Source organism: Numenius arquata, chromosome 10 (assembly GCF_964106895.1).
Source record: "Numenius arquata chromosome 10, bNumArq3.hap1.1, whole genome shotgun sequence".
In the NCBI taxonomy this organism is placed as follows: domain Eukaryota; kingdom Metazoa; phylum Chordata; class Aves; order Charadriiformes; family Scolopacidae; genus Numenius; species Numenius arquata.
In genome coordinates, this window is record NC_133585.1 from 4,648,398 (window position 1) to 4,668,852 (window position 20,455).

The 20,455-nt window shown below is 44.6% G+C and overlaps 1 protein-coding gene across 1 annotated transcript in view; it reads left to right on the forward strand.

The window, feature by feature from the left end:
- The window catches only part of TLL2 (tolloid like 2), a 32,464-nt gene extending 14,831 nt beyond the window's left edge, over positions 1-17,633 (forward strand). The window contains exons 5-15 of the mRNA XM_074154255.1: positions 392-508; positions 3,655-3,800; positions 4,736-4,931; positions 9,073-9,198; positions 11,141-11,301; positions 12,067-12,247; positions 13,541-13,666; positions 14,488-14,615; positions 15,253-15,466; positions 15,811-16,061; positions 17,499-17,633. Coding sequence (XP_074010356.1) covers positions 392-508; positions 3,655-3,800; positions 4,736-4,931; positions 9,073-9,198; positions 11,141-11,301; positions 12,067-12,247; positions 13,541-13,666; positions 14,488-14,615; positions 15,253-15,466; positions 15,811-16,061; positions 17,499-17,633 — 1,781 coding nt within the window. The remainder of the gene's footprint in view (positions 1-391; positions 509-3,654; positions 3,801-4,735; positions 4,932-9,072; positions 9,199-11,140; positions 11,302-12,066; positions 12,248-13,540; positions 13,667-14,487; positions 14,616-15,252; positions 15,467-15,810; positions 16,062-17,498) is intronic.
- Positions 17,634-20,455: the final 2,822 nt, after the last annotated feature.

Genomic DNA, 20,455 nt, shown 5'->3' on the forward strand with positions numbered 1-20,455 from the left:
CTTCCAGTTCCTAAAAGGAGCCTACAGGAGAGATAGGGAGGGACTCTTTATGAAGGAGTGGAGCGATAAGATGAGGGGGAATGGTTTTAAACTGAAAGAGGGGAGATTTAGATTAGATATCAGGAAGAAATTCTTTGCTGTGAGGGTGGTGAGACACTGGAACAGGTTGCCCAGAGAAGCTGTGGCTGCCCCATCCCTGGAGGTGTTCAAGGCCAGGCTGGATGGGGCTTTGAGCAACCTGGTCTGGTGGGAGGTGTCCCAGTGAGAGGGTGTTTTACAGAAGCATACCTCTTTTAACCACAGACTCTTTGCTTTCTGGAGCCACAGGTGCCTGCTACGCTGTGCTGCCCATCAGCCAGGAGATCTTGATTGTCTCTTTCCTGCCTTCTAGGTAGATTTTGTGGTGACAAGATCCCAGAACCGGTAATCTCCACGGACAGCAGGCTGTGGATCGAGTTCCGGAGCAGCAGTAACATCCTGGGCAAAGGCTTCTTTGTGGTCTATGAAGGTACAGCCTTTAGCTAGAGGTCATCTGTCGTGTTGCATGGAGTGGCCAGAGAGGGATGCAGGGGTTATGGGATCAGCCAGGAGTTCCGCTTCTTCGCGTGGTTAGACACAACCCCTGCTATTCTTTTTATGGGAATTGGTGGATTTTGTGGGCTGTTTCAGCAGACAAGACATAGATCTTGCAACTAAAACATCACAATTTTGAGGGGACAAGAGGATGGCAGGTTCTGTTCAGGCAAAAACCTGGTTTTTGCCCTAACTATCCCCTGCAGTGTTGGATGTAGTAGGAGTTCCTTCCAGTAATTTAACAGGCAAAGTTCTGTTTCAGATCATTTGTATTTTTTCACTTAATGCAGCTTATTTTCGGTTGGTTTTTTTTTTTTTTTTCTTTTTCTCAAATGCAAAGATTGTTCTTTGGTTTCTCCCTTGTATGTTTTACTTACAGAAGATTAGAAATTAGCATGTCAGATCTTCTGCAGGTCAGGTACTTTGGAAACTTGCATGGCACTGGGATGTTGAAACCACTTCAGAGCAAGATCAATCCTACCAAAGTCACTAGCAAATCGGCAACGTCCCTTCTCCATATATGCTTATTTTTTACAGTAGTGATTCTACAATGTATTAAAAGCCTTTGTTGTTCTCTGGGCAACAGGCATTTTCTTAGAAGTACCAGTGATGTCAACAGTATTGAGGTTGACTTTATTGGTACTGACTTTGCATCTCCTTTCTGCGGCCACAGGACCAAGCGTGACACTGGAATCCCAGTGCCCAAGTGTCCAATATACTCATGAATAATGATACTAACAGAGGGACTTGAAGAAAACTCAGGGCTGTTGGGCAAATAAAGTAGATAAGGTTTTCACAAACAGTGTGGGGCTAACAAATCTGTTTCTCAGGGGAAGTATCTGGTTTCTGCAGGAGTTGTTGCCCTAGAGACAGAGGTAGCTTACCTGATTTATTTATTTTTTTTATGTCTCTCCTGAGAAGCAGCGGTTTCCTGGACCATGTGGTTTGTAACACCCCTTTTAGGGTAGTTTGTTGGAATTATAAGTGATCAAACTAGTGTGTCTCTAATAGACTGTTTCATTTTGGCTTATTGTTTTGGTGGGCTAGTCAGCTTAATTCTTACAGTGGGTTATTCCCCAGTGATACCTGCTCTAACTTTAAAAGAAAAAGAAAAAAATGCAAGGTGAGGGATGTTTTTGGGAAGCATCTTCTCTGTTCTTCATGCATCATGCTTCACATTGCTAAAGCATATTGAAAGAAAAAAGTTTTTTACGTTGGCTACATGCCGAAGTAGCTTTGCAAAACTTTCTTTTCTCTTGATAATTTTCCATTTTTCCTCTTGATTAATGAACGACCCCTAAAAGTTCAGTGAAGATGAGCAGTGCTTGCTTCACTTGACTTTTGAGGAGAGCAAATAGAAGTGGAATGTGCATCTAGTGGTCAAACTTTGTTATCACTCTGACTGTTTGTATTTTCCTGCTTCTTCAAAGCTCTGGCTTTTTATTTAATCCTTCCCTGCAAGAAGCTTCCTATTGGAAAGGTATGAAATCTATTGCTAAGCCTGAGAACAAGCACAGAGTATGACTGGTGGAAGCCAGCTTGTCCCACAGAAACAGTGATGGCACATTGCATACTTCTTTTCATAGCTCAGCCTCTTCCTGTCGGAGGAGCAGGTAATGAGATTGTCTACATCCCAGCCCATAATTTATTTGCTGAAATGAGAGTTTCCAAAAATCTTCCTTAATCCCTATTTCCTTCTGATGCAAGCTCTGGTAATGGCTTGTTTCTTTCCTCTGTTGTCAGGTAACTTGCTCAGCTGTTTTATTACTTCTGTGTCTACGCAATAAGGGTAATTTTTATTTCCAGGAGGGCTTGTCCTTATGTTCAGATTTCTATATGCTTTTGTCCAAAAGCTCTCTGTGTTGCTGTTTTTCTTTTGAATTCTTCTCCCTTGCATAGTAAAAAGCCAAAGTGGGTGTTACGACTGCTGCTCTGTCCTCTGCTTTGGTGAGAGTGCATGTAGATGCTCGTGCATCTGAACTTTGCTGGGAGCTCTGTGAGCAAGGACTGATTTTTTTGGATTTGGAATCCTCCAGGTCTTGCCCCTAAAGTTTTCCGTAGATGGGAAGAGAGAGGCCCACACGTAGCCACATGATGGGGGAATTATTTGATACCGAATGACAGTTAATGTAGTGAAAGCGTCCTCATAGTTCCATCATATTGTTCCTTTTCTTTCATGAGATTCAAGATGGAAGATGCTGGTGGTTTTCCCCTACAGCACTGCTGGCAGCTCCAAGTTTGTCATCCTTATTGCCTTCTCAGGCTCTATCAGCGGATGTTCTTTCCATTTTGCAGTAAAGCTCTTCCAGTATACTTAGCTGCTCAGGTGAATTTAAGCATGAACTACTGCAGTGGACAGAGAAAAACCTGTTTGCTGGCTGACAGCTTTATGGCTGTTTTTAAAAAAATTGTCCGTTCTCTTTCTATTAGGTGGAGGAGACAGTTCTCTAAAGGGTCCCTCAGAGGTTCTCTCTAGGACCACTCGTAGCTCTGAACTCAAACTGTGCTCTGCTTTATTAAACTTGGTTTTCATTAAATTTTCTGTTCTTGGTCTTTGAACTTACTCATTCTTACGTTTAGCACAAAACTTAATTTTTTGTGCACAGCAGTCAGCCTATTGAGTCTCCTGGTGAACAGCTCAACTCATGCTTGTTAATATTGCCATCGTGTGGCTGGATTAGGTTTGCAACTGTTTTTTTTGCCAACTTTTCCTGGTCCTTAATGCTGGTAAAGTTTTAAGCAGGTGTGAAGGTGACCAGGAGTGTGAAACACACAAATCCATAAAAATTCTCTGTCCCAGTGAGTTCACCTTCTAAGGAGTTTGGCACAGCAAGACAGGAGACACTGTCACTAAAACAAAATGTTAAGTTTGTAAAAACTTCCAAGACTTGTGTGTTGCCTTTGTGGAAAAAGCAGTATTGATAGAGATTTGAATGAGGAAGAAGGCTATGTATGGAACAGGCTTTACCTAAGGAAAAACCTGCAATCTCATGGTTTTTTCTGTTTGGTTGGTTGGTTTTGGTTTTTTTGTTTTGTTTTGTTTTGTTTGGGTTTTTTAAAATTTTTTTTCTTTTAATGAAGCTATTTGTGGTGGAGAAATTCACAAAGATGCTGGCCAGATCCAATCTCCCAATTACCCAGACGACTACAGACCTTCCAAAGAGTGCATCTGGAAGATCACAGTTTCTGAGGGCTATCACATAGGAATCACGTTCCAAGCCTTTGAGGTGAGAAATGTCATTGTATATTATATTATGGATATTATTTCACTTCTGTAGGTCCTTTAAAATTAAGAAGGAAGCAATGTAAATAACAATAATAATAATAATAAAATAAATCCTTTGAATAGTTCAGACCAATGTTTCAGACCAGAAGTTTGTTCAGAGATCTTGACACCAAGTTTTACATATTAGGAGTTTGCAAAAACTGTTGCACTAGACAGAAAGAAGGGGCACAAAATAGTTGCTGATGTTAAGTAGGGACTTGTGAGTCCTTAAATTTTCGCTCTGATCAAATTAAATTGAATGGTCACAATCATGGCAAAAAAAATCCTGTTGGTGTCGCTGGGGCTTGGCAGACTTCAGGATGTTTGTGATTCTCTGAAGAAACATCATGTTCCCAGGTGGAAGACAGGCTTTGAAGAGCTCAGAAAAAGTTTTCTCTTATTTATTATAGAATGTCTTACACTCTTAGGTGCCCAATTGTGTATTTCTGAGTACTGATTAAGAAGTCACAGACAGGAGTGGACAGAACCTGGGCTGGTGCATAGAAAGCCATCTAGCCCATAGGTTCCTGCGGCTTGTACACACTTATTGTGCTTGTCTTGGAAAGGGATAACACCGTTACCTCCTGGCTGTCACCTCATGACTGTTCCTTGAGCCTTTTTATTTGTAGTTGATCTGTACCATCACTTAGTTTATCATGGAAAAGCAGCTTGCAGATAGTCAGGGACCGGGTTTCACTGGAGGGTAGCCATAAAATGGCAGTAGAACTGAGATGTGCCCAGGCTTGAATGCAGTTTCAGTGGCAAGTAGCTAGTTGTCACCAGTTGCTTGGGATGCTCCTTTGGAAGCTCATCTCTGCCCAAAGTCTAACTGGGTAGCTAGACTGACTCAGAGCACTCATGCTAGTGAGCTACAGGCACACCCGTTTCCCATTGCAGATTGAATGGCATGATGCATGTTCTTATGACTACCTGGAGATCCGAGATGGCCTCACTGAATACAGCCCACTGATCGGTCACTTCTGTGGCTACGAGAAGCCAGAAGATATCAAATCCAGCTCAAATAAAGTATGGATGAAGTTTGCATCTGATGCAACCATCAATAAAGCAGGCTTTGCAGCAAATTTCTTTAAAGGTATGTGATCTAGTACCTGTCAAGGTCAAAGTTGGGAATCACTCGTTCCTTAACCTACTGCCATCCCAAAGTGATCAGTTACCACTGTTTCTGCTTGTAATTAAGAGCTGTTAGACTTGTCTGTACAACTGCCAATATCAAGTTTATATACAAATTGCTTTGAGAGTGTGGAGGGGTTTGATGCTGAGGCACGAACACCACCTCGCTGGTTAAGACAGAAAGCCCACCTTAATAAACAGCCTTTCATTTATGGGTCAGTACCAGCAGAGGCACTAACACAGCTGGACAGAATGTGACCCCCATTTATCCAGACCAGGGGACACTGAGATTTTCAAAGAAGGTACTAGTAACACACAGAGTGTTAAAACCAACTCTCTCCTCTAAGTTCTAGTCTAAAGGAAACTTGTGGAGAGAGGGTAAATTTGATTGCAAGTAGAATCCCAGGGAAAATTTCAGAGTGCTTTAGGAGATAAATGTGTTCCTAAACTGAGATCCTCTTCAGGAAGATGCAAATGAAGACTAAGATTCTTGTTAAAAGCTGGACCCAAGCCATGGTCCTTTAGCAGCATCCTGATAACTGGATAGAGGCACGAACCAAATATCTAACATACCTGCGGAGCTGCTGCGAGGTCATGTTTCTCTTTGGTTCGGTAATAATTGTTCAGAAATAATAGCTGCAGTGCCAGTATTTGGGTTGCATAAGACCTTTATTTCTACTTTAACTTTTGTCTTGCATTAAGGGTGTCACGGTCCATTTGGATCTCTCAAATTTACAGGACAATGTGCTCTGTGAATTAAACTCTTTTTTCATGAGCTCATTAAGAAATACAACAAACAAACACGACAGGGTTCAGTCCCCTTCGCTCAGACAAGTCTATCACATGAATTCACTTATTCAACATTGAAGTCATAAGGTTTCATAACTTATAACCCACAATTCTTAATCCATGCACTTACGTGCAAATAAGAAAAAAAATTAGTTAAATAAAGTTTAGTTCACGGAGTATGTTGTCCTGTAAATTTGAGAGATCCAAATGGACCATGACAAAGGGTGATTGCAAGATCACTGGCAAATACTGTGATGTTTAATTCCAGTCCCTGAACAGTTCTTGCAGTGCCTAGACTTCCTTGTTTAAATTTCTCAGGTTCCACAAAGACACAGAGCATACTTCTACCTAAAGACCTTTTGGCTTCTTTCAGGAGCTGATAGTGCAGGCCAACCGAGGCAGAGATGTTTTCCAGGGATTAGCACTACACGGAGACTTCTGAGCCTGTGGCAAGTCACTTTGTAGAATCTGAGGTTCTGTTGCAAGTTTGTAGGGGAAGAAAGTTGCCCATCTGAACCTGGGATGCTTTCCTTGTGATACAGATAGCCAGAAATAAATTTATTTCTTTTTTATGTAAAAAATGCATAAACATGCACTGCTTATGCAATTGCAGACACAGGTATTGTCTGTGGAGTTTTAGCTGGCAGACTAGATTCCGCAGTGTCTGTTCAGACTTCACATGTTTGAACCGCAGAATCATAGAATGGTTTGGGTTGGAAGGGACCTTAAAGATCATCCAGTTCCAACCCCCCTCCCATGCACAGGGACACCTCCCACCAGACCAGGTGGCTCAAAGCCCCATCCAGCCTGGCCTCGAACCCCTCCAGGGATGGGGCAGCCACAACTTCTCTGGGCAAGAAGTTCTCTGGAAATCAGGTAGCTTGTGGATCTTTAAGAGTGTTGCTAAATCCATGCCAGTAAGTCCAGCTGAGGAGCAAAGTGTATTTTCCTGGACCAAGAACCACAGTAGCCATAGCTACACAACTTCTAGCCAGCTTGCAGTGTGGGCAGGGCTGATGTCAGTTTGCAAATGCTGGGTAGACATACCTGGAGGCTACATGTGGAATTTCAAACTGGGATTTGAAGTCTGCAGCCTTTACTTCCATATCCAGAAGGATTGTGACTACCAGCCATCCCATGAACAAAGCAAATGAACCAATTAGATGGCTCTGTGGGCACTCTTTGGGCTGCCACCCAGAGCTGATTGAGCAACGGATCAGCTTTGCCTTAATGAATTATGAAAGGAATAGAGCTTCAATTACATGTCTTACAACATTGAAAGAAAATAACTCAGGTTAAAAAAAAAATCCAGAGTTAAGGATGGGATTGAATGTTATGTGAGAACTTGCAGTGGTGACTTCTAACTTTTCAGAGAAAATAAACTTGCGAAGAGCTCAGAGAGAGTAAAACAGCTCAGAGAGGGTAAGTCATTGGTCACATCCAAGAGACAGTGTCAGGAAGATATGAAGAGCAATTACCTCATGCCTGTCCCATCATGTATATCTCAAAGGAAAGCTCTAGGATTATTTTTTATTACTTACCTTCATTTTTGTAACAAATTGTTTGTATCACTGAAGCCCTTTTGTGTATGGTTGAAGTGTTGGTAGTGATGTGCTTGTCTTACACTCACATTGTGCCTTTTTTCTTCATGGCAAATGTTAGACGAAAGACAACACTTGGCAAAATATACCTGCCCATAGCCAGGTCGTGTCCCTCCCATGGTAGAGACTGATCACAGGGGGTTTTGACGATCATAGGAGTTGCAACCTCTCTTTTTTCTCAAGCAAGTAATTCAACAGCCAGATTAGAAGCTACTGAACCTGTACCCAAGAAGGAAGCAGCAAAGAAATGCTCTACTTTCTTCATAGGGAATCCACAAACAGAAACCAGAAAATAGAATCTGTTGGATTCTGGAACTGTTGCAGTGCAGGGTTCTTGGCTGTGGGAAGGCTTTGCAGAAAGACAGTGTTATCAGTGGAATAGAATAGAGTATTTCAGTTGGAAGGGATCTGCAATGATCATCTAGTCAAGACTGTTCCTATTTGAGCTATGTAGCAGTAGCTGTTACTGGAGCATTTTATTGGGTGTAGGTGTCAAGGTGTCAGCAGTGGGAGGCTGCAGGGGCTGCCCTGTGCCAGACAGATGGTTCAAGCTGGCTCCACAGTGGACGCACCACAGGACACAGCTGAGCCCATCAGCTGAGCTGGTGGCACCTCTGTGAAAACATGTTTAAGAAAGGTCAAAAATGACAAGGAAAGAGAGGAGGAGGGAACAAAAAGTATGAAACAGCAGAGGTGACGCCAAGGTCAGAGAAGGAGATGGTGGAGGTGCTTCGTGGCAGAGCAGATATTCCCTGCAGCCCATGGAGGACACATGCTGGAGCAGGAGGGGAAGGAGGAAGGAAGGAAGTGGTATCTTCTTTTTTTTCCTTTTTTTTTTTTTTTTGCAGTTTTTCTTTCCCAATACCCAAATCAGTACTGAAATATTTACATTAATTGGCAATAAATTAAGTTAAATTCCCCAAACTTGAGTCTGTTTTTCCCATGACAGTAATTGGTGGGTAATTTCCCTGTCTCAATCCAGGAGCTTTCTTGATCCTGTTCTTCGTAATTTTTCCCCATTCCACTGCAGTGGGGGACTAGGGACTGAGCAAGCAGCTGGGTGGGACTTTGGCTGATAGCTGAGGCCAGCCCACCACAACCATCTTAATAAAGCCATCTATTAAGGGATGCACATGGAATCAGGGGTCAGGGTGAGAAGCCAGTGCAGCTGACTGTATATTAAAATGCCAGCTCAAGGTATTGAGATGTGATTGGAAGAACCTGACTGCAAAGTCTAGGGTAGCAAGACTTCGCGTGTCTACGAAAAGGAAGAACTACTCTCATGTCCTCCCAGCTCCTTTGCTGCACCCCGTTCAGAGGGGTACGGCCTTCTGCAGCTCAATTACTGTGGGCACCATAATGGGCTGGTTCCTGGTAGTTCAGGTTACCCAAAAGCACAAGGAATTTAAAAACCAAACCAAACCAAACCAAAACACAAAAAAAATAGGGGCAAATGAGACCAAAATGCAGTGAAGTCTTTACAGAAGACCATGTTTTCCTGCTCCTGTCTAGAAAAAGTGCTCTTGACTAGTAACAGTAACGATAGTCCTTTATGGTTTTGGTGGTGGGACTGCTTTAGCACTTGTGAGGTTTGCTGCAGTGTCTGCTCTTCAGCTAGTGCTCTGGTCCTTCTGTCCAGAAGTGTTGCATGAGGAATAGGATGGGGTTTGGGTGTTCAGGAAAGCATAACTTGTCCTGGTTTTGTCCTGACAGAGATGGATGAATGTTCTCTGCCGGACAATGGTGGGTGTGAGCAGCACTGTGAGAACACACTGGGCAGTTACAAATGCACCTGCGAGCCCGGCTATGAGTTGACAGCTGATAAAAAGAGCTGTGAAGGTGAGTGACCTACAACTGTAGGATGGGTACTACAGCTAATAATGAAATTTGGACAATCTTGGAGATTATTTTCCTTGCTCATGCATCCTCTTTGTTTCTGTTTATCATATTCCACCTGAAAAATTTCTTTTTGTCAACGTCTTCCATTGAAAAAAAAGTTTCGGTTGGAAGCCTGAAATTACGCCCATTCTCTACTGCTAAACCTCTCTAAACCCAGTTGTTCTGGCCAGAGATCCCTGTTCAGACTAGATCTCCCACAGTGCAGCATAAGGGAGAGCAGGCATTACAACCTAACCATTGAGTGGCCCAAAAGTATTTCAACCTAAGGCTGAAATTACTATATCTTTTTTTAAAAAAAATCTTTTGTAGAATAAAATAGCATTGTTTTGCTTGCATGAAAACCAGGCATTCTCCATACTGAGAAGTCAATTCCCTTCTTCTGTTATGGGGAAAAAACCCACCCATGTCTTTGATATAAACTGTTTCTTTCAGCTCTCTATTTGTACAGTTAATCTCTTGCAACAAGCGTTTGCTCCCACCAGCAATACAGCTGCTGGTGTGGTGAGAATCCACCCTTTGTTCTTGTCTCATAGCTCTGCCTTTCAGCGGAGGCGTGTAGGGAGCTCCACACGCTGTGAGTGGTGCTCTCAAAGTCACCCGTGTTTGCCCTGACTTCTGCTTTTGTCCAACTGTTTGGGGAAGGCTGCTATCAACTTGGCGAGGGCAGACTTAGGTGCGTGCAAAAGGCTTTTGGAAGCTTTATTTTGTTGGGGTTTTTTTTTTTTTTTAATAATTTCTTGCAATTTCGAGCAAGCCAGCTGATATAACTTGGCAAGTGTTTTTTGAACTTCACTCTCAGCCTTGTATTTTAAACTTCATTAATGGAGTACATTGCTTTGGTTTCTCCAGATGCACTTGCTTGCTACACTTTTTGTATTGAAGCTACTCCCTTGGCTTAGTTCTCTTAGTGCGAAGTGACGCTGAGAACAAGACACAGGAAGCTTTTATCCCTGTGGGTTCTGAGGATCTGGCTGTATCCCATTACTACAAAGCAACAAGACAAAATAGCTTCATTGCAATTAGAGTTTTGCAGCAAAAGAGCAAACTGAGGTTGACTCCCTTGAGGTAAAAGCTGTACCCTCCCACAAAAGGATGAAGCTGAAATGTCCTAAATTTTTAAAGGAAATCGGATAATAAAGCTAAATCTTTGGCTTTGTCTTCAATTTTCCCTAGAGAAGATGCAGTCATAGAATCATAGAATGGTTTGGGTTGGAAGGGACCTTAAAGATAATCCAGTTCCAACCCCCCTGCCATGGGCAGGGACACCTCCCACCAGACCAGGTTGCTCAAAGCCCCATCCAGCCTGGCCTCGAACACCTCCCGGGATGGGGCAGCCACAGCTTCTCTGGGCAACCTGTTCCAGTGCCTCACCACCCTCACAATAAAGAATTTCGTCCTGATATCTAATCTAAATCTTCCCTCTTTCAGTTTAAAACCATTACCCCTCAGTTGACATATAATAAGCAACTGAAGAGTTGACAGGGGTGTCTTCCCTAGGATTCCATTGTCTTCTAATTATTCCATTCCTAATGAACTTGAAATAGTAAGGTTTGTAGGACTGATTGTGGGTGAATTTACCATGCTGGCCTTTCCAACTGTATTGCATGTGTCAAGTCATCTGAGGCTACAGAGTAAGGGCATCAATCTTGCATGGTTCACATGGCACTGAGGGCCATAGCCTGGCTCTGTGTTTCACTGGTGGTTTATAGCAGATGAGGTTTGTCTTCTTCACAGCTCCCAGCATTTAAAACTTGTTCTGGAGGCTGGGATCTGAAATGTGCCACTAACCGGGATCTGATTAATTTCCTAGCTAACAGTGTGGCCCAGTCTGTGTGTCTGAACAGAACCAAGTAAAACTTGTGTTCATTTATTGCCTCTCCAGCTGCCTGTGGGGGCTTCATCACCAAGCTCAATGGGACCATTACTAGCCCTGGATGGCCCAAGGAATATCCTACTAACAAAAACTGCGTCTGGCAGGTGGTAGCTCCAGCCCAGTACCGGATCTCTCTGCAGTTCGAAGTGTTTGAGCTGGAAGGCAATGATGTACGTAACCAGTCCCTGCATCTTAGAGGTGTGACTGTTGGCTAACTCAGAACTGGATGAATCCTTGGGGTACAAGGAGGAGGAGACTGTGTCTTCCTGGTGGAGCTTCTGGTTGTTTCCCTGCCCTTGATATAATAAGCCAATAACAGTGATTGTTCTCCCTGAGGTCTGGATCTGCTTTCTCTATGGAGTGGAAGGATTAAAGCTGTTCTGTTATAAATGGGCTTCTTTTCTCTGCCAGTTTTGCGTAATTATAGGTGTTTTCCATCTCTAATAAATTTCCCATCCCCCCCTTCCCCAGAGCTGACTTTGCAGGAAAATAATTGGAAATGAACAATGAGTACAGTTCTTCAAGGATAAACAAAATAAACAGTAAAAGAGTCTGTTCTCTGCCCTGCTAGGGACAGGGTGGAATTTGAACAAAGCATTCAGGTCTTGCTTTCCCCCACTGTAAATGGGAGCAGTAGCTCTTCTGTAATTCAGCAGGTTGCTGAAGTTCATTCAACACTGTGGATAAGGTGGGAGTAATTATTTTAGCTGAATTAAAATGGAACCTTTGCTGCTCTGAGAAACACACCCATGCTTTAAGACCAGGGCAGCAAGGGAAGGGGGTGAGAACACTGACAGAGAAAAATGTGGGGAAGTTAGGGGTATGTTTGAGTATAAGGCTGTTTCTGTTCCCTCGCAGTCAAGTCTCTGTCCCCTTCCTCTGAAATGCTCTGTCCCAAGTCCACTGAGCTGAGAAATCTCCTCCTCTCTTGGCAGGTCTGTAAATATGACTATGTTGAGGTTCGTAGTGGGTTGGCTTCTGACTCCAAGCTGCACGGCAAATTCTGTGGCTCAGAAAAACCTGAAGTAATCACGTCATATAGCAACAACATGAGACTGGAGTTCAAATCAGATAACACGGTCTCCAAGAAAGGCTTTAAAGTTCACTACTTCTCTGGTACGTGGCTGTACTCTTTCACTTGCTTAGCTGTCTCTTCTGACTGAGCCTCTTGGTGAGTTTTCTTCAACCTCCTATCAAATCAGGCAGAGCCCGACATGGTTAGTTACATCTAAAAAGCACGGTTGCTCTGTGCTGTGTCACCTTTTGTCTTGGTTTCTCAGTGCAATGTATGGTCCAACTTTGTAGCATGGTGCCAGCAAGATGCATGGCGTTCCTCAATGCTTCCCATTCTTCCACAGCAGGAAGCAATAGGGAACCTGATCCCAGAAGTTATTTCTGTCCCTGAAGTCATTAAAGAAAAGCCTTTTCCTCTGAAACTAGAAGAGTTAGAAAACTTCCAGAAGTCTTCTATATAGCAATCCTTCTCATCAAAGCAGTGCATTCTAGTGGAAGTTTCTAATCCTCTATTCTGAATCCTTTGTGTCAGTGATGTACCTTCTTGGCAGAAAGTTCTGGAGGTTCATTCAATTTCGTGCTGTGTTTTCAGCAGAGACCAAGGAGTATTAATGTTTTTGAAGATGATGATCAGGCAAAATGGCCTTGAATTAAGACAGTTGCAGAGTAGAATCAGGGCTAGGGGTTTGGCTTATTAAATCTAACAAGAGGAAGGATGAGGTGGGGTATGTTTCATCTAAAAATACATTTGGGAGTGAGGAGACAAATGAGGTTAATGAGGTCCAGGGAGAGCAATGACCATGAAAAAATGGAGATGAACTGCTCACAAATTAAATTGGACTGGAAACCATGAGCAGATCCTGTAGTCAGAACAGTGAGATTCAGAAATGTCCTGAACACAGAGGAGTGAACATCCACTGGGGTGTATTTCAGCTTCAGGGAGCAGCTCGTATCTTAGATCCTCTTCTCCATCTGGCTGCTTGTGCTCTTGGACAGAGCTGTCTAATGATGGAGGCTCATCAGAGCATGTAGGAACTTGAAAATATAAAGACTGGCCAGTGGATTTTTGCCTGGGCTAGTGAATTTGTGTGATACTTTCCCTGGACTTTATTCTAAAAGAATGAGACGTTGCTATAGGTTTCTTTTAGATAGGAGTCTTTAACCATTCAAAACCTACATCATATAATAAAACATATATGCAATGCATTTTATGGAATGAAAGGCAATTGAGGAGAATCGTATCTGGACTAAAAAGCTGACTGGTCTAATCCAGCAGCAGAGGTTGGAGGTTTGCACTGGTATCTGCCAGTCTGGACATGGGACTCCCAGCTGGCAATTCTGGTAGTCTGTTTCTCACTGTGTCAACTCGGTGTTTGTTGGTTTGATCCTGCCCAGACAAGGACGAATGCTCCAAAGACAATGGTGGTTGCCAGCACGAATGTATCAACACCTTTGGGAGCTACGTATGCCAGTGCAGAAACGGCTTCATGCTGCATGAAAACGGCCACGATTGTAAAGAAGGTAGGGTTCCTGCTCCTTGTCCTCAGGAAAGACAAGGCGCCTCAAATCTGGTTTGAGCCAGGATGCTTCCTGCCCAGTGTTGGAAGGATGTTTGTACAGCATACTAGGCTGGGGTACCAAAAAAGCCCCAGCTAGCTGAAAAACTACCTAGAAGAAGGAAGAGGAGGGCTTGTTTTCAGATGCATCTGTTACCCAGTCTGGCCCTCTATATGGCCATGGGGATGGACAGGGTGGGGGCAAGAAGCTGGGCTAGAGAAAGGAGAAGTTGTGGGACATCGCCATTAGACTGCTTCATTTAATTAGTGGGTTTGAGTCAGATGAGCTGATCTAACCACTTGCTGCTGCCAAAATTACCTTTCTCCCTACACTCCTACCCCTGCTGTGTGCCACCATGGCCTTCCTATGTATGATCTCTGGTCCTTGTCTGATCTCTCCATTAGCTGATTCAGCTTGTCAACTCAAGGCTGAGATAGGACCAGAGTCAACACGGTGGAGGGGTTGGACACTGTGTCACTGGGAACAGGGCAGATGAGTTGGAGGAGCAGGAGAATACATTTGGGAGTGAGGAGGTGGATGAGGATAATGAGGCCCAGAGGAATGAGACGGTCCATTTCACCAGCTGCTGACTTAGCTCAAAAAATATAGGACAAACCCAGCAGAACTATGCAGTGATACTAAAAGGTCTTGCTCAGTGACTGAAGCCTTCCCTGTTTCTGCACTGTTGAGGATTTCAGTGGGCAGAGGAGCGTGTAGGACATGACGTGGTTCCCATGTGAGACCTGCCTCGATGCCTTCATCTTGTGATCTCTCTCTCTCTCAAGCTGGTTGTGAGCACAAGCTAAGTGCTGCAGAGGGAACGATGAGCAGCCCAAACTGGCCTGACAAGTACCCCAGCAGGAAAGAGTGCACCTGGGACATCTCTGCCACGCCTGGCCACCGAGTGAAAGTAGTGAGTAACCAGTAAGCGGAAGTGGGAGGGGAGAAGTCGGCTGGATTGTGAGGAACCAAAGTGACTTTCCCCTGCCATTGGGTGAGTGGGAGGTTGATCCCCATAGGTCCTAAGTGAGGTGCTTGGTGGAGAGCATCCCAGGAGGCTGCCCTGACCTGCAGAAGGTCTCACAGGGGCACGAGGCAGGGCTGAGGCAGCTGGGAGGAGATTCCAGCAGATGACAACTGTGGAGCATTGCTCACTCAGTTTACAGAAGGTGTAACATGCCCTCCCACTCCTACCCCTCCTTGTGAGCCACTCTGTTGGGACCATCTCTGCATAAGGTGGTGGCAGGGTGTGCTGGGCTGGGTTCCTGGTAGGAAAAATAAGAATATATAGGGCTTGCAGTTGAAAACTGTTGTCGTGCACCCATGTGAGGCAGCAAAGCTAAGGCTACACAGCACATTTGTATGAACTTCTGAGATTTGCCACCATGAGATCACTCTTGTCTTGAAAGCACACTATTCTGTACTAGTTTGTGGGAGGGGTGGGACAGGCATACCATCTGACCTGTTTCTCACTTGGCATTTCATCCTCTGCTGAATTGCTTACTCAGATTTACAAGTATCTGTCTGAATTCTCCTTATTCTTGCTGCAGACCTTCAACGAGTTTGAGATTGAGCAGCACCAAGAGTGTGCCTATGACCATTTGGAAATCTATGACGGGCCCAACAGCAAGTCACCTGTCCTTGGACGATTCTGTGGCAGCAAGAAACCGGACCCTGTAGTGGCTTCTACCAACAAGATGTTCCTCAGGTTTTACTCTGATGCTTCTGTGCAAAGAAAAGGTTTCCAGGCAAAGCACAGCACAGGTAAGCTGGTTGCCTGCCAGTACCCCAGTGCGATGTCATCAAATCTCACTGTGTTGTTTACCAGGGCAGAGAGACACACTTTTCTCCCAAATAAGCTTAACTTGAATTTTACGTGGTTGTAAATTGTGCTTAACCAGTTCCCAGACCATTATTGGCACCAGACCATAAATTCCCGCTTTCTTTACAGCTCAGGGGTCTCTTGATGTCAGAAATTCTTGCTTATTTCTTTTGCACATGCTGGAGGTCTTCTCTCCCTACAGCTGGCCCAAAATTGGGATGGCGAGTCTTTGTTGTGAGGTAGAGCCTTTGGTGAGGCTGTGTTTTGTGCTCTTTTCTTCCTCCAGAGTGTGGTGGGCTCTTAAAGGCTGAAGTACGAACTAAGGAGCTGTATTCCCACGCTCAGTTTGGGGACAACAACTACCCAGGCCAAGTGAACTGTGAGTGGGTGATTGTAGCTGAGGATGGTTACGGGGTGGAGCTGATATTCCAGACATTTGAGATCGAGGAGGAGGCTGACTGTGGGTACGACTACATGGAGATTTATGATGGCTACGACAGCACTGCACCCCGCCTGGGACGCTTCTGTGGCTCAGGGGTAAGCCATGGTGGTGGGGATTTCATAGCCGTAGCTGGAGGCGGCAAGGAAGAGGATGCTCTTACACCCTTTTTGGAGAGGGGCAGCTCTCGCCAACTGGTGATGAGAATGCCTGGTGTGTCTGGGTTTTGTTTCTTCTTCTGTTCTAGAGATCACAGCCTTTTTTTTTTCTGATGCAGAGAGTTGTCTAAAAGCCTTGCTTGACTGACTTCCCCTTGTTAGCCCTAGGGCCATGTGTGGCAGCAAAAAGTGTTGTGTAAATGTTGGAAACAGCTTCCAAGGTCCAGTTTCATCCTCATTCACCTCCTGCCTGAAGCCAAGTCACATTGTGGCCATGCTATGGCGAGGGCAAAGGGTGGAGGGACTTGCAGAGCTGCTTGTTGACTCCAGGCTGTCTCTTAAACTGTTATCTATGTCCCCATTGAGAGGAGTGACTCTGTTAGCATGAGCAATAGTGTGTGGTATTTAAAACTAGAGGTTCCAGGTTTAATTTCTCTAGGACTCCGGCAATAAAATGGAGAAGGTTCTTATTGCATTTAAAGTGAGACGTCCAAGGAGCCGGTGTGTCGGAGCAGTCCTTGCAAATTGGGGAAATGGTCTGGAAAATAGAATCATAGAATCATAGAATGGTTTGGGTTGGAAGGGACCTTAAAGATCATCGAGTTCCAACCCCCTGCCATGGGCAGGGACACCTCCCACTAGAGCAGGTTGCTCAAAGCCCCATCCAGCCTGGCCTCGAACACCTCCAGGGATGGGGCAGCCACAGCTTCTCTGGGCAACCTGTTCCAGTGTCTCACCACCCTCACAGGAAAGAATTTCTTCCTGATATCTAATCTAAATCTCCCTTCTTTCAGTTTAGAAAGGCATAGCAGCTTGGTGTGAAGAAGTTCGGGGCAGCAGGGTAGTAATTTACCTACCCACACGCTGTCAAATGGACAATGGCAGGGAACGTGTTGGTCCTGCAGAGAAGCACAGGGAGGTTGTAGCAGGTCACAGCAGCGGGGAAGATAACCAGAGTTATCATGTAAGATACATGGCTAAGTTATTTTGCTGCTAATAAACCCTGGAAGGGCCTCAGCTGCCAAACAGGGGCTGGTTTGGATTGTGTCATTTCCTGGAAAGATTAGGACAAATTAGAGAAAACTCAGAAGACTGGAACAAGAACATCCAGGGCATCCTGTGACTGTGACCTACAAAAAACAAGTGGAAGAACTGGGATTGCAAAGTGGGCTGGCACCAGTCTTCAAACATAAAGGGCAAGGATGCAAAGAGCAAGGGAAGGTGCTCAGGAGGTCAGAGCAGGGCAGGAGGTACTGAGCGCTCAGTGTCTGTGTTTCCTGGCCCGTTCTGAGAGATTGAAATCCGGCATCATAGCGCAGACAGTTATTTAGCCTGCAGACTTGACCACTCTGTACTGTCTTCTTTACTTTTCTGCAGCCTCTGGAAGAAATCTACTCTGCAGGGGATTCCATCATGATTCGATTCCACACAGACGACACCATCAACAAGAAAGGCTTTCACGCCCGATACATAAGTACCAAATTTCAGGATGCATTGCACATGAGAAAGTAGTTTGGCTGCTCCTCACAGACATTTCCGTCTGAAGACTGGGACATTTAGCTGTGATCTTTGTCCTTTTTTTTTTTTAAGCTTCTGTGCACCTGGCCAAAAGCAGTGTACAGTGTTTTCTGTAACTAAAACTAAATCCAGTCTCAAAGGTTTGCCTCTGAAATTATTAGCATGACCCTTTCTTGTTAACATACCCAGGACCAAAAATTGTCTTCTAATCATACCTGCCAGGGCGTAAACCTTGTATTTTGCACAGCTTGCCATGGGGAAGAGTGAAGACTGATACTGAATTGAGAAAAGCCTTCATCTCTTGCATATCCTGTTTCTGGGTGACATTTCCTAAGCATCCTGTACACATGAGCTGTCTGAACACATTTTCTGGAGCAGATGATGTGGATGGCCCCCCCAGTAGGATTTTCTCAAAGGACCTTGGGAGCCACTCACTCTCCCCTACCAGCCCAAAATACTCTGTGCAATAAGTGAACAACCAGATGGCTGGGACTCCATCGTTCCTTCTGTCCCATCTATTTATTGTCTTGGTTATTGGGGGTTGAAAGGTAGGCAAGGAGCACAGGGACAGTCTCGTTAGGGCTGCCAGCTGCTTGGATCACAGTGAGCAAGAAGGGCCCAGTGCCTGACCTGCAGTAATTGTCATGGAATGACAATGTCGTATGTTGGCTGGAAAGTACTTTGATGTGGTGGCCAAGGGAAAGGTGGTGGCTGAGAGGGAAGTGCGGTGGTGGCGTTCAAGGCATGGCTGCGTAATGGTGGCAAAGCTTAATGACTGGATTGCTGGCAGCATGCTCCAGTTACCCCACCAAGGCAAGGCAGCTCAGAGGGCTGTGGCAGCAGTCCAGGCCTTACCTTAAATAAGGAATCTCTCCTCCTCGCTCCACCCATGTTTGCTTTCTCCGCCTTCTTTGCGCTGCTTCCTTTCCTTGGTACCACTTCCATGTGAGCCCTTCCTTTTCACAGCTGAGCTGCTCTCCTCCCCACCACAAGCTAGGAGTGCTCTACAACATCAACTAGCTGAGGCATCTCAACGGAGGAAACACCAGGCCAGTGATAGTCAGGGCGTCCCCAAGGTGCAGGGACACGGGCCACTCTACAGGCCATGTCTGGTGAGCTCTGGGAACCTGTCAAACGTGCAAGCTCCAGGCATGGGACTAGGAACGGGAAGAGCTCTGCTGGTTTCTGCTTCCTCCCCATTCCTCGCTGGCCCAGTCTCTTAACTTCATGGCAGGGGTGCAAGCGAGATGGTGACTTAAGCACTTTGAGCTATAAGGCTCAGACATGCTCTGTGTTGCGGTTATTTATGTACATGGAAGCTACCGAGCCGTGGACTTGCAGAATTAACAGGTAGCTTGGCACTTCTTTTGGGAAAAAAATAGGGAAAAACTTTGCTTTTGGGGTAACCACTGTAATTGAGCTGTTGATATGGAAGAAAAAAAAAAAAGAGAGAGAAAAAAAAAAGACTTTATTCTGAATGATATTTCATTAAGGCACTCATGGGCCATTATGAGCTAAAAGCTGAGGTATGTTAGCTTTAATAAAGTATTTATAATCCAAGGATTACTATGTTTACATAACCAATGTACTGTCAGGCTCCAGAGTGACACCTCCTCTCTGGTGTATGACTGCGGAGAAGTTTGGGGCCAGCGCCACTGTCAGGCACAAACGACATTCCTGGAGATGAGGGCATTCCCAGATGGATAATAAATAGACCCAGCCCTCTCCAGAAGTCCTTGAACAGAATATGGTCCAAGTATTGTGAATACTAGGAGAAGCAAATGCATGAAAATATTTTCTTGCTTAGAACAAGAAAAATAAAGTAATTTATACACACACACACAAGATTATATGTATATAAAATGTGCATGTAGAAGACCAGTAGTCAAAGCCTTAATAAGTGTCATGTGAATAATACTGTACCATTGACTATAGCTTTATTGCAGGCTGTATAAAACCATGTTATTTCTGTTTTGGTTTGGTTTGGGTTTTTTTTAGCTCTTTTTTGTTCCTGTTTTCAAATTTCATGGCCATTTAACAGGCAAGACCTCTCATCTCAAGCTGTTTGACCATGCAGGTCTGGGGCAGTGAGCTCTACTAGACGGGGGTCTGCTTTTGTTCTTCTCTTCCTTGCCCCCGTTCACGCAAAATCGCAGTGACTCAGGTCTGGAAATAAAAGCGTGACACCGATCCCTGTGAAACAGAAGAAAAGTTTCAGGGGGCAAGCAGCGGTTCAGGTTTGCTGGCTCTCTGATGGGAGCAATGGCTCTGGAGAGAAGTGACTGTAGGAACTTCCCGTGTTAGCTTTGCCATCTCTGTTCCATGTTCTGGTAATTCCCCATCTTCCCCAGACTGGTTCGCTGCAGATGCTTGCGATGTGGTTTGACAGATCTACTGCGCTTGTCAGCATTCATGCAGGTGTCTCTTGTGACGGTGTGCTCACAACTGTTGTACTGTGCGTTTCAATCAATGGTCTATGTAGAATATTTCTGCTGTACTGACTGGGCTTAACAGTCAATAATTCTAAATGTGTGAAAGTTTCTTAAGAAAAAAGAAAAAAAATAATGTCAGACCCTCTAAGGTGTGTATACGTATTCCGGTCTTTGTGTGGTTTTACATTTTGCTAACTAAAATAAGTTTTTAAGAGGGGGAGGAGAGGAGGGTGTGGGGGCAATCACAAGTGTACCCGTGCCAAGAATGAGTCTCAGCATTCATTAAAGACTGTGAATTCAGTTGCACATTCTGTTGTATCATGCATTTACCGCTTCCTCGAGGGGAGGAAATTTCTTAATGCATTCCATGTCCTGCCAACTGTT